Source organism: Rhea pennata, chromosome 3, assembly GCF_028389875.1.
Source record: "Rhea pennata isolate bPtePen1 chromosome 3, bPtePen1.pri, whole genome shotgun sequence".
NCBI classification, from domain to species: Eukaryota; Metazoa; Chordata; class Aves; order Rheiformes; family Rheidae; genus Rhea; species Rhea pennata.
This window is the reverse complement of record NC_084665.1, coordinates 26,889,969-26,903,829: the sequence shown is the minus strand read 5'-3', so window position 1 is coordinate 26,903,829 and position 13,861 is coordinate 26,889,969. Positions and strand designations below refer to the sequence as shown.

General features: G+C 44.7%; 1 protein-coding gene across 1 annotated transcript in view; it reads right to left on the bottom strand.

Annotated features, from left to right (window-relative positions):
* Positions 1 to 9,173: 9,173 nt before the first annotated feature.
* KCNH1 (potassium voltage-gated channel subfamily H member 1) overlaps positions 9,174 to 13,861 on the bottom strand; it is a 189,351-nt gene continuing 184,663 nt past the window's right edge. Inside the window, exon 11 of the mRNA XM_062573582.1 lies at positions 9,174 to 10,022. Within this exon, the coding sequence (XP_062429566.1) occupies positions 9,174 to 10,022 (849 nt within the window). The remainder of the gene's footprint in view (positions 10,023 to 13,861) is intronic.

Below are 13,861 nucleotides of genomic sequence, written 5' to 3'. Positions count from 1 at the left end.
GCTGCATGTGCACTATCACCATCCTAAAGGAAAACACAAACAAATTATTTATTTTTGTTTGGGGCTACACACAGATTATCTTAACTCTTTCCTGTCCTTACTCCACAGCTGAGAATTCTCAGGACATTTCCAGTTATCATTAGTCTTCTGAAGTACCTCTGCTTAACTGTAAAAGCAAAATCCACAAAATAAGATTGCTGGAAAGGATTGAAAGCTATCTGTGTTTTCCTTCATAGTGAGTCGCGTTCAGCCACCTTGGTACTATTGCTGAGCACACAGTAGCTCCCAGTTTTAATGCAGCATTCACCCATTCACCTGACATTCCCCCTCAGATGGTAACACCCTGCGGTAGCAGAGGCCTTAGTCCACCTTCATGTACTTAAAGAAAAAAGAAAAATCTGTTTCTTTCTGAGAAATGGATAGGAGGCAAGTATCTGACCTAAATCACATCCTCCCCAGATTCACACAGTACAGACTTATCTTTACTTCCTTCCACATCCACTTAAAAAGAAACATGTCTTTTTTATTTATATTAAAGAAAATTGTACAGGTGTACAAAGCTGAGAAGTAAACAAATTGAAAAAAAAAGCACCGTGGAGAACAACAGCACGTCACCTCCAAAGCAAACTGATTTTGTTCACACACTTGTTGCCTCCTTCACAGCATGACACCAGCTGGAATTTTTAGGGAAATAGGTTGAGAGGTTGTCATTACAGGTGAATCTCCCCAAAATAAACTTGTTCCAAACCTACAGTGGTGCCACTTGCAGGCTTGAATTTGAACTTGGCTGTGCTACATGGCGGCTTGAACTTGCTTAGGAAGGGGGAACAGAAAAGGGAAAAAAAGAGAGAAGAAGAAGAAGAGTCTAAACCATAAACTTATTTTGCAGATTTGGTTGTGCAGAGTTTTTTTTCTTATCTTCTTCTGACAGAGACAGAGGGCATTCAGTTCCTCTAATGCCCTCTTTGGATCTCTCACTGTTTTCTTCTTGGTCTTTCAGTTCTAGGACAGGTTATTTCCCCTGGCATCTACATACCACCACAGAGATACTACTTAGAATGAAAGGAGCAAAAATGCAGTCTTCTAGGTGAAAAACATTTCTATTTGCCAACATTCTTCATACACCCATTGCAATTACATACTGTAACGGCACTGCATCCTTCCCAGTGGGATATACAGCTTTACTAGCCAGCCCTACCTCAGTGAAGCACCAGGGCTCGCACAAGAAGCGGCCCAGCAGCCAAGACGTCCCAAAGCCTCAACGCCCTGCTGGAGCGGACAAACTGGAGCAGGACGTATCGCGCTCGCGGAGTTGCCCGGGCTGTGCCGAGCGTCCTGCGCTGCCAGGCACACACGTTGCTGGCATGGATGTAAAGGAAACGCTTCTGGTGTTCCCTCAGTAACGGATGGATGCAAATAAAAGACATTGCTCTTGCACACATGTGAGAGAGCACGCAGAGTCCCTGCCCTTCAGCTCCACAAATTCCCACCACCCGGAGGAGACCTGGGCCTTTCTGTTCAGATTTCCTCCACGCTCAGAGCACAAAAACCCTGGAGCCCGAGTGCTTCCAGCTGCCACCGAGGTGCTAAAAGGCACCTTGGACCCTGAAGGGGCTCTCCCCACCCCCATTACCAGGCACAAAAATCAGACAAGCAACAGCTACCTACCCTCAAAGCCAGAGCAGAGCAGACACCAGCACTTCCACTCCCCACACGGACCATGGAGACGAGTGGGGAAACCTCCCCCGGCCCTGACCATGCCCTCACAGGTGCAGCAGATGAGCAGCTGAGCTCTTCCCACCGGGTTGCAGCTCAGCCGGCATTTCAGCCTGCTGCTAGTTCAGCTCAGAGGTGAGGCCTGAGGCACTAGCATGTGGAACGTGAACCTTTGCAATTTGTCACACAAGCCTCGGCAAAAAAATGCTGTAATTAATCACCTTTGGCTTGAAATGCTGTGGGCCTGAGAAGGGGAGGAAAGCAGGGATGGGCAATCTGGCACGCAGCATGCTAGCTGTCCTTGCATTAATTTAAGCTTGCAACACAACAAGGGAGGCTGCTAAAAACGCAGGAAAAGCCTGAGCACAATGAAAATAATTGAGAATTCAGAAAATGAGAGCAGCAGCCTTTAGGGACTGAAAAAAAAAAGTTAAAAAAAAAACGTACATGTCTTTGCCATGGTAATTTTTTCAGTTTGAGTAAGAACAGGAAACTCTGCATAACATTAGACAAGGTAAAGCCGAGATTTTCATCCTGGCCAGCGAGGCAGTGCTACTGACTGAAGATCCTGTCACAGCGCGTACTGCAGCGGAGGCAGAAGTGACGGTGAAAACAGCCCCTCGCCGTACTCCTCGGCCGCTCTCGGTACCGTTCGGCTTCGCTGCCGTTCCTGGAAGACGCGGACGCCCATCCCGCGAGGCGCCCGGCGGGGCGGCGGGCTGTGCCCGCGGCGCGCCGCGCAGAGGCGACCGCGAAGCCCCCGCGCCCCGCTCGCCACCCCGAAGCACGCGGTCCCGCGGGGCAGCCCCCGGCGGGCGGGCGATCAAGCACCCTGAGAGCCCCCACGTGCCCCCTCCGGGCAGCCGGAGAGCGCTCCGGGGAGGCCCCCGAGAGCCTCGGGGCGATCTCGCCTTGGGAGCGGCGGTCAGTGCGGCACGCTGCCGACCGCCCGAAAACTACCGACCTCGCCCAGCGCCTGAGCGCAGTTGCAGCGACCCTTAACTGTAACTTGTGATTTTACAGAGACGCAGCGGGCTAAAATCTAAGGAAGCAACCCGAATTTTTTATGGCCAAACCGCTAACACCAAACAGCTCTAGTGATAGCCCTCGAGACACTGAACAGCAGCACCGAAACTCCTCGCCAGAAGCTCTAAACTAGGAGTAACTAAAAACCCCCTTGTTGATATTATAAGCAAATATTTAACACATAGAAAAGCACACCAAAGCAACTGTAATGTATAAAATAGTTTATTACTATAATAAATAAAATTAAATTTTTTTTTTACAAATATTATTTGTGCTTGTTTAAAAATGTTGAATAGGGATATCATTAATGTAGGTGGCTGCATTTGTAACTGAACATTCCAAAGCAGTGCATATATATACATATATATACACACATATATATATACATACACTGTCTATCTACTGGCAGCAGCTTTGCTGACCACAAAAATAGTATCTACTCGTTCTTTTTTTTCTATTCATGCTTCATTGAACAAAGTGACAAATGCAAAGAAAAAGAAACAAGAGTATTTGGTGGATTTCTGAAAGGATAAGAACAAATGAAATACATTTAAAAGCGCCAAAGCAACAGCGTAACTGCATATCAATAAAGTGTCCATGCAGTGGTGGCTAAATATTGAAACGCAGACAGGTTTCCAACAGATGTACAAATATTGATTGTATGTAAGTACAATAATATAACACATTCATTAGAAAACATCATATTTCTTTATATAGCAGTTCATCCTGATACAAGATTATTGAACTTCTTTCATCTACAGCTAAAATTATGCTTTTTCTATGTTAGTGGTCACAGATTCAGTGGGAAGAAGAAAAAAAAATCATTAGCCTTTCAGAACAGTTAGTGAAAACCCCAAACTGTTTTGTTAACATCAGGTATTTAAATCCAGTTACAGAGATGTTCTGGGATTACACATTAAATATGTTTACACAACACTCAACAATCAGCTTGGAACAAATTACAGTCGCAGGTAAATTCACATTAGCTCTGTTGAACTATAAAAAAATCGTGGAAACAAACACTTTCGCGATAGGACAGGTTGGATTCCTGATATACAACAAAAGTGGTTAGACAATAATTATGTCTCTCTGTTTCGTAAGGGGAGAGGGCTATTGGAGTAATTTATTACACTAATAAGAAGGCAGTAAGTGGAGAAATAAATGTAATTACCAACAAGTGATTTCCATTAGATTTAGAAAGCTAATCAAAGTGCTTTATCTTTAGGCAACACTGTAAATACTACAGAACATTAAGAAGGAAGCAGAATGGAATCACAGTTCGAATTATGTCGCTTATGAAAGGGTCTTAAGGCTAAATGTTGAATATATCTTATTGCAAAAAGCTTTATTTTTATTTAATTGAATCAATGCTTGCCACAACAATGTGGTCAAAGCTCAGTCAGATTACAGCATACGGTAATCTACTGTACCTCACCTCAGACTTCTGGAGCTTTCCCTGCATGGGACTCTCTGTGAAAGGTTTGTCTTTATGAATGAGAAGTGCAGCTGAAACACAGACTTCGTTATTGCCGATACACCCACAGGAGACCACGAGGAAATGAGGAATTCAGTAGCGCTTCTCAACACCTAATACCAGGACAGGAAAGCGGAGGTGCAGTGACAGGGTGTTATGCTGCCCCGTGAGAAGACGGAGAGGCTCAGCACCTTAGAGACAGCCCCCGGTACCAAGAAAAAAAAATCCCTTTATTCCACAGTCTCTCCTGCAGGAGAAGCCACGAGAACTTCGCTTTGGAGATACTGAGGGAGCAGCAGACGATGGCTTACGCCCCACGTTCCCACCAGCCGTGAGAGCGCGCGTTTGCAATCGCCCACGCGATCCTGGCCGCTGACCGTCCCAACGCTTGCCAGGTCTCGTCTTGGGCACTGTATTAGCCAGACTAACGATACAAACTCGAGGCCCGACAGAGAAACTGAGGAAAAGTCACAGCCTGAAAAGTTCAACAATTAGCACACAACATACTAACTAGGACGTTCAGCGGGTATCTCCTGGGAAGGTTTAAGTTCCCTTCTTGAACCATAATCATTAAATGAGGGATGTGCTGTTACTTAGCAGAAACGTGTTCAATAGACTTATCTATACACAGATATTATATATGTGTGTGTGGGTACACACATCTGCACAAGCGTAGTCACATACACTGTTGTTTATAGAGTGAAGGCAAATCATGTACTATATTTTCCCCAAATGATTAAGAGTGACTGGAAAAATATCACCAGTTATTCATAGCAAGTATCTCGTTCGGCCTCTAAAGTGAAGTACTGGAGAAGCAGAACATCACCTTCGAAGCTGTTAAACAGGGTGTTCGCTGGGACTCAGGGCAGCACTGTGAATGAGATTTAAAGCAAGAACGGTGTTTTTAAACATATACACGTAATACCAGACAGAAGTAAATGTATCTGAACACAGTTGGGTTGCGGTTGGTTTTTGCTTTTCCAATCCTGTACCAAATAACGGTATACTTCTTGATATTTAATACTTTTAATAGTTTAAGCACAAACTTCTACAAGCTCCCATTTTACCAAATTATTTCTCAGAACTATCTGCTTTGGATTCAAATCTAATTCCAGTACAGAGTAAAAATGGAGAACTTAATGTCTGTTCGGTAAGTACAGCTTATTTAGCAGGTTGTTAAATGGCTAAAACATTACGCCAGAACACTGTTAACACTGAGGTTTTTGTTTGTTCTGTTTTTTTATGGTATGTACAAACATTTGGTTGTAAAAGGGCCAAGTTTCATGTTCAGAGATCATTCATTGCTAAGTTGAAAAACAGTTTCAGTGAAAAAGCTTACCCAACACACTGAAGCAAAAGAAAAGGGGAAAGCTGACAAGTAAAATAAAAGAACAAGTAACCATATACGGTGGGTACACACACCACCCGGCCTTACGCTGCTAACTTTAAGGCTCCATTTCTCCATGGAGAAAGACAGACTTGTAACACAGGTGCTTTCAGTCACTCGCTAGAGGAGAACTACTGCACCCCGCGAGCCTGGCACAGCACGACGTGTCCAAGTCAGCCTGCAGTCCAAAGGAGTGACCAGCCCCCTAGCAGCCAAGGTTTTGCTCCCTTTAAGCAACTGGTAGCCCAGGGAATCAAAAGACTGAACCTCATCCGAAAAAATATACTCTTCTAAACTTCTCATACAACACATAGGGGTTATTGAGGGATGATGCAATCTCCTGCAACTAGTTTTAATATCTGCTGGTCCATAAAATCTTAATAAAATGGGTCTGACCTCAGTTACGTCTGTGCAAGCCTGAATGATGTTGGCCGCCGTCGGCACTGCCTGGAAGCAAACCCTCTGAAGGTGTCCCGGGAAGGAGCAGAGTTTCTCTGCGATTTCATGAGTGAGCCAAAATCAGATTTGGCCTCTATCTTCAGGCACAAGACATTTTAAATGTCATTCCAGAATGTATAGCAACCTGCGATGGCTCTCCAAATGGATTAAAAATGGCTTTAAAGGCTCTTATAAAAGCCCTGTAATGGCCTTAAAACGGATTCCACGCTGCACCCACCTGTTGCAGCAGCAGCCTGCGGTTTCCCAGCAGTACGATACCGCACTGAACTGCAGGCTGTACCGGAAAATGGCACCTGGGCTCCGTTATTCGCAGTACTATGAGCAGTAGTGTGGCTAATGAGGGGGCTCATAGGGTTAAGCTTGCCGTGACTCCAAAATTTTGCAATCAGCAACATCAGAATAACCTTTAACATATCCCTGAGGGCACATAAAAAACGCTGCTGAAAAACACAAACTCAGCATGAGAAACAAGGGGCAAGATAACCTGCGACTGCACATTTAACTGTATGTCCGTACTGCAATACTTGAGATACGAGACACACGCTTTGGGGGTCATAACGTTTCCTCCCTCACCCACCCGGAATATTTTAATTTCCCTGTTGCCCAACTGCAGGTGGATGGGTGGCACTTTCTGAAAGTGCCTGCTGAGTTCAGCAAGACTTTCAGTCTTTCAGATATTGTACCCAGAAAAGCTAGTGTTGGAACATACTCTGAGGAGCGGTTTGCTTAGATTATAAAACTGGCTCCAAGGTAGTTAGTTCTAAAACCTTACTGGCATTTTGGGGCATCAATTAAATCCTTAAATATTAGTAAATCTGTGGTTTCCTTGGGCATAATTTCACTACTCTGTGAATTTACTGACTGAAGACACTAGAGGGAAAAATCATTTAATAGTTTCTAACTCAGATCATTGGTGTATGGATTTCTGGTAATCATGACACAACTATTACAGTTCAATGTTGTCATCTATGGTGATTAAAACACAAAACAGACAGCGTAACATTGGTCAAAAAGAGCTTTTGTCAGTACTGTATGTTTTTGGTACATAAATTTAAAAGACTCCAGTTAGCACTGGAAAAAGCTAACCATGGAACTACAAATAAATTTAGGAAATGGCACCTGGGTTTCATAGCACGTCCCCTCTCTAATGCCTTTTCTTGTGGGGAAGAAAGTAACTTCAAATCTGATCCCAACAGCTGTTCCTCAGGCAAATTTCAATCATTAGTTAAAAACTTACAGGCTGTGGCACTTCCATATTGAACCAGGGCGCAAAACCCTTGCAAGTCGATCCTAACCCAGCTGCCCCTGGCACTGGGGACTGGGGTGCTGCACTCAGAAAAAGTAGCATCTTTCAGAGCGGGGTAGTTACCCCAGCACTGGATACGGACAGACACACTGATTTCAAGAGCTGAGCTAGTATGGTGGCAGAGCACAGCCCCACGATACGTCACTTCGCCAGCGCACCTCACACTTGCCCGGGACCTCTGACGCAGTTTGGCATTGCACCATGCAGCAGAAAACCTCTCAAAGTGGGCATTTCCCTTGCCTCCTCCTTTCTTCATGTGAAGTCTTCAGAAATTTTTTTTTTTTTTTTTTTTTTTTTTTTTTTTTTTGGAAATGAGTTTGTACCATGGAAGAATGAGAGTTAACCTCTCCCACTCTGTGCAAAGACCTAGTGCCATTCAGAACGAAAACCCCGGAAACGCTGCATGATGCTTCTGATCTCTAACCTACTGCTAAGCAGTGAACATACTGCATCAGTGGCACGAATTTACTGTGAATATACAGCTATATCCAGAAGCCATGATACCATTTATGCTACCTACCTAAAGAATAATAACTATTAGTTTTGATAAAGTGCTTGAATCTTCCTCCAAAAAAGTAATGACAATATAAATTTTAAAAACATCTCCTTCTTTAAGAAGCACATCTCTTTGTCTCCTTGCTACAATAGCATTTGCATACAGTAAGCACTGTGTTTCTACCCCTATTACCCATTTGCTTTCTAGCTAGATTTGATCAGAACAATACACTTAAATGTACAGAAAATGCCACAATCTAAAACCTTTAAAAGTTTCATGAGAGCCTTTGGCTACAGTGAGCATTATAAAAACAGAAACTTTGGAAAAATAATTTAACTAGAATTAAAAGTGCAGATTTGTAGCGAAAACAGGACACAAATGCCACAATATATTTTCAGGATGGATCGTCAAATCTGCAGAACTGGTTAATGACTCTGACGCAGCACAACACACGCTACGTGGGCTGTGCTCAGGTACACAGCACACGCAGACCTTGTCCTCCAGCTGGTAGAGCTAGAGACAAAGGTAGGAAAATTCAAAGACATCGGAGAGAGAACCTGAGTTTTTGAGAATCAATATCCTTGACCAGTGAATGAGAGCGTGGATGATCCTATTTACTAACAAACCTCAAAAATACTGTGACTATTTGTGAGGATATTGTTAAATGCAATGAGTTTAGCAATATATTAATTTGTAAATAAAATGTACATTTTTTCCATTTTTTAGCCCTCCTTGACTATCCAAAAATAACTTTGATATCGAGTAGCATACTTTCAGCTGAAATGACATACACACCTCCCACTGCTCTTTCCATTATTACAGATATATGAAAATATACTGTGACATTTAACATGCTGTACAGGTGACTGAGACAGTGACAACAGCAGCGAAAAGAAAAGAAAAAAAAAAAGCTGAAAACACAAGCACCCTGGCACGTCTTTATCATATAGACAAAAACTGAGCTAACTACATAAGGCATGCTCCAAAAACCGAAGAGGTCGCCTGGCGCTCCCTGGGCTGGCTGCTGGGTTCAGAACTCTTATTCCAACATCCTGAGGGAAGAGGGGGAGAAGGGGAATATGCACCGATGGAGAAAAGAAAAACTTTATAAACTGTACCCTTGCTGTCAAAAAGGCTTCAGAGTCAGCTGCCATCTTGACATGATGTTGCAATTCCTGTTACCATACCTTTTTAGACACAGGGAACATGCTTAGTGAACTGGTCCCTTACTGGTTTTCATCAAGAAAGATTAAATTTAAAATGTTAGGGGGGTGCTTATTTGCTTGTTTTGTTTTTAAAAAGAAACACCTCAGCTAGCTCCAAACATGTCTTTTTCTGATTCTGGAGACTGGGGCCTTGATATTTCAAACAACTCCTGTGGTGACTGAGGGCTTCTTCTTGAGGTTAATATCCTAAGTATCTCAGCAAGCTGTTTTTCTATATTGGTCATTTTTGTGTTTAAAGCCTTGATGTCCTCTTTCAGCTCATGTTTCACCTCTAGCATGGTAGCCTGAAGAGTCTGTTCTGGGATAGGGTAAAAGGAGTGCTTGACCTCCGTGAGGACTGGACTGCGGTCCTGCGGGCTTCTTGTCTCCCCAGCGTTATCCAAGCGCAAGTCACTTTTTGTAATGCCACTGTCACAAGAGTCTGTCTTCTTCAGGGTAGCTTCTCCTGAAGCTTTAGTTCTCTCTGGTAAAGTCTCCATGGATTCTGCTTTAGAGACTTTGTTCCAGTCTTCACCTTTCCCGCAGGCATCTCTGAATTTGGCCCAGCCTTTTCGCCGAGGGTAATCCCCTGACGCTTTACACCCTGCGTAGTCCGACGTCGGAGCCTGCAGTTTGGCATGATCAGACGCACCAGAAGTCGAAGCAGACTGGTAGGACACCGGGGTTGCTGGGCTCTCCCGCACAGTTACGATGCTGGCTTTGACCACCGCGCGTGCCGAGGAATGCTCGCCTAAAAAGTTGCCTTTCTCCACGTCCAGGTCATCTGGATCTCTCCCTCTCTCTGCTGCTAGCCGGGCTTCTTTTTGTTGCCTGAATCTCTGAAACAGCCGGCGGACTGGGTGATCTGGTGGTAAGATCAGAGGTGCTTCGTTCTTCCTTTTCATTCTCTCCTCTTCTTCACGTTTCACATCGCTGATTTTCCGGAATACAATCTACAGAGAGGAAACATAATTCACGCCGTGATTAGCTGCACACTCTTTAGGGGGCAAAGGGTGTAGAGAAAGAATTGTCTGAAATAATTTAACTGACAATTGCAGAAGCTATGCACATTTACACTAACATTTTTGCAGCTTTCAGATGTCTTGTGGAATGTGGTTTATTTCTGTAACGTCTTTAACATGCATCATCTGTCTTATAGCATAAAGAAAAGGAGGAAAAAGGATCTTTCCAGTTCAGAGAGGTCATCAAGGCAGTGCCACTGTAAATATAACAGTCCCCAGAAGTTACTTGTTCTATTTTGTGTTGTAAGTGATTTCTTAGATTTGCTTTCCTGAGTCTATGGTTTAGCAACAGTTTTCTATTATTGCAAAGAACCACTGCCATGTCTTAGGGCAGTCTCATCCTCGAGCTCACCAGCTACCCTTCATGCAAAAGACCTGGTATTACTTTGGTGCAGCTTGGCCGCTAAGGGGTCTGCACCCTGCAAGCAGCAGACAGAGTTTGTGAAGTGCTTTTTGCCTTCCCTTCCCTCCCCAGGCTCCCTTCTAGAAGCAGCTTACAGGTTAGGGACGAGGCAAAGCTCAGGCGAATCCTGCAGCTGGGCTGCACTGGGGGACAGTGGGAAATAGGCTCTGAGAGACAAGGGGAAGCCTTCCACAGCCTGATTACTACAGCAGCTTGAATAATGTCACATTTTTATTAGTATCTTTATTTTCATGGAAAAGGGGACTGCTTTACACAAAGAAAAAATTATTTTTTCTCCTAATTATATCTTCCTGAGCCTGTAGGCTGAGCGATCTGTTGGAGCAGCCTGAGGGTCTTATAGTGCTGACAAATGCCTCGTACTGCCCACACAGCTCCAAAACACAGCAAGGGACGATTTCTTTCCTGAACTTACTGGCAACATGTTTTCTTCAGGAACTCCATGGGTTTTTATATTCATACTAATATGTTCTAAGTCAGAAGACAGGGTACTCTCCAGTGCAGCATTAAAGCAGAACTAGTAAATTTGGTTTGCAAGTGGGAGGCCCTTACGGTGAGGTTTTCAAAGGGGAGTATAAAAGATATAACCCCCAATTTCCAACGAACAGTGATACCTAATCTTCAGCTGCTTTTGGGAAAACCCACTCTAAATCCTTATATTCCAGTGCAGAAATAACTTGCAGATTCAAACGATGATTAGAAAATGCGTAAACAAACTCATCCCTCTGCTGCAGAGAGATTTAAATTAAAATAATCATAATAAGCACTGCTTCACTGGCACACACAAAATGAGTGTTTCTCCTGACTTCAATGCTTCTTGACATTTTTGCCATTGCGAAGCAGGGAAAAAGATATCTTAACACTGGGTCTTTGGAAAGAAGAAGTTGTCAGAGTTGGCAGTGTTTCCTAGATGTAAAAGAACAAAATTAGCAGGAAGGATATTTTATTTCCAAGCTGCAAAGAGAAGCTAGGTATACGAATTTCTTCCCTGTGGGAGTGACGGAGCACTGGAACAAGTTGCTCAGAGAGGTTGTGGAGTCTCCTTCCCTGGAGATGCTCATGGCCCGCCTGGATGCAACCCTGTCTAACATGCTTGAGCATGGGCATTGGACTAGATGATCTCCAGAGGTCCCTTCCAACCTTACCCATTCTGTGATACAGTAAGATTTCGACAAAACAGAGTACTTCATGGTATTTTTGTTTTTTCAGGAAATTCAGTCCGTCATGGGATCAGTTCACAGTGGACACAGGAGCATAATCTGTGGAAGCAGAGGAACAGCACTTGCTGGGAAGGGAAAAATCAATGCAGCGCTCGGGGCTAACGGCGTCCCCCGCGTGGACAGATGGCCCAGTATGTTAACGGGAGGAAGGTGCCAGGCCAGTGCCCAGCGCGGCTGCACCGGGTGCTCTGCTGGAGCAGGGATACGAGGCCCCGTCTCCGGAGGCTCACTCGAGCAGTAAGCTAAGGCTGCCCCGGGGACACCAAGCCCCAGCAAACGAAGGCAGCGATGAGCCAGCGCAATTAGTGTGTGCAGACGTCTGTGCCCCTGGATACTGCCTCTCCGGAGCGTGTGTTTGGCGTCAGCGTGGACACCCCAGTGCCGCACAGCGCTGTGCCAGCCGGACAGGCAGTTGATGGGAACGATGCCACTTTGCACGTGAGCCTGTCTTTGCACAAGAGCAGTTTCAGCCTGACCTGCCGAGCTAGACTGTTCCTCTTCCCCGAACGCGCAGAAGGGGCGCGCGGCAGCGGCTGCCCTCGCAGGCGTCCCCAGCGAAGGCGTTCGGGCGCTTTAACAGCTAGAGGCCAGGCTGCTTCGCAACGTGCTCCTCTGGTCCCAACCCTGCGCAGGGCCCTGCCCGGCAGTCCTGGAGCACCTCTGACTTTAAGGATGGGCTGCTGTCACCTAAACGGACAGGCTGCTTGACAGAAGCTGCCCTGCTGCTGCGTCATGCAGAAGAGGAGGCAGGTCCTCAGCAAGTCCCAAGCTATAATGTATTAACAGGCCAGCTCAACTAGTACTTGTACTAGCTGCTGCTTCTCGTGCAGCAGGTAGCCCAGGCTCGTGCTTGAGTACAAGTGAAGCAAATTTACTAGAAAACACAGAAAGGTGAACACTGAGAGGCCCATTAGCAGCAGTGCTCACGTCCCCAGAGCCCCCATGGCTTTCCTTTTCACTGCCCAGATGAGACCTGTTTATGCTAAACGGATGTGGATGTGGAGGAGCTGCGTGGTGGTCAGCCTCGGCGCCCTGTGCTCTCTCCTTTACCAGGAGATCAGAGTGTACCTGAAGCAGGAACACGTGGAGGTAGCAATTACTTTAGACACCACCTTTAGCATGGCTAATCACTACCATGCTAACAAGATCCCTAATTTCCTTTTTCCATATGAAGCCTTACACCAGCTATAAGGCAACTGCACCACAGCAGCAATCACTGGCACTAATGCAAAAATGCAGTCCTTGGGTATCTCATACAGTTCAACATCTTACAGACATATACATCTATGTGGTGAGCTGCACTCGCACAGTACAGGGGATGCAGCCTCCAAAATCCCCAACTGCCTCCTTTTAATTAACTCATAAGACACTGGATAAATACCTGTCAGACAGCAATTTGTCCTTAGGAAGACTAGTTAGGCGAAGCTGTTGCTAGCCTCCTCTTCGGCAAGCTCCTCAATGCCATATTTTCTCAAAACAGCTCCACAGTTACATATTAAGCATAAGTTTTATAACCATGCAAACCTCAGCAGTAGTTGAAAAGACTTTATATAACTGCATCCTAGATTTCTTTTGCTGTTGTCTTTTTTAAGATTAAATGCCAGTTCTTGCAAATAAAAGTATGAATAATTTGTTTTGGATGGACTGTTCTCCTACAATTGTTGAGGAAAAAGCAATTTTAAAGTGGCTAAGTAACTTCAGCAGCATCCCAGGCATTCAGAAAACATGTTTGTTATGCTGACGTATGTACATCTGCATCCACAAGCAATAAGAGCACAAGGGAATAGAAAACAGGTTTCATTTGTTACAAGGAAGAAAAGTCTGGGCCTTCCTCTTGCCTATATGGCAATTTTCATGTGGAATTTGATAGAGCTACAAATATGGATCTTAATCAAAGTTAAAAGCCAAAATATAATGGCAAAGATGCTAAGATAGTTTTTAGCTCCCTTCCTCTTTATCACTCTTTCAAGCATTCACTTTTGTCTGGGAAGGGATAGTGCTTGTTTTATACCCTCCTAGCATGTGTTACGCTCCAACCAGTGCAAATATAGCGCACCTCTACTCTAAAAGCCAGGTAGGCCTCCGCAATATCATCTTCAGGAGCTAAGCACACAGATAAAAATCTAGTG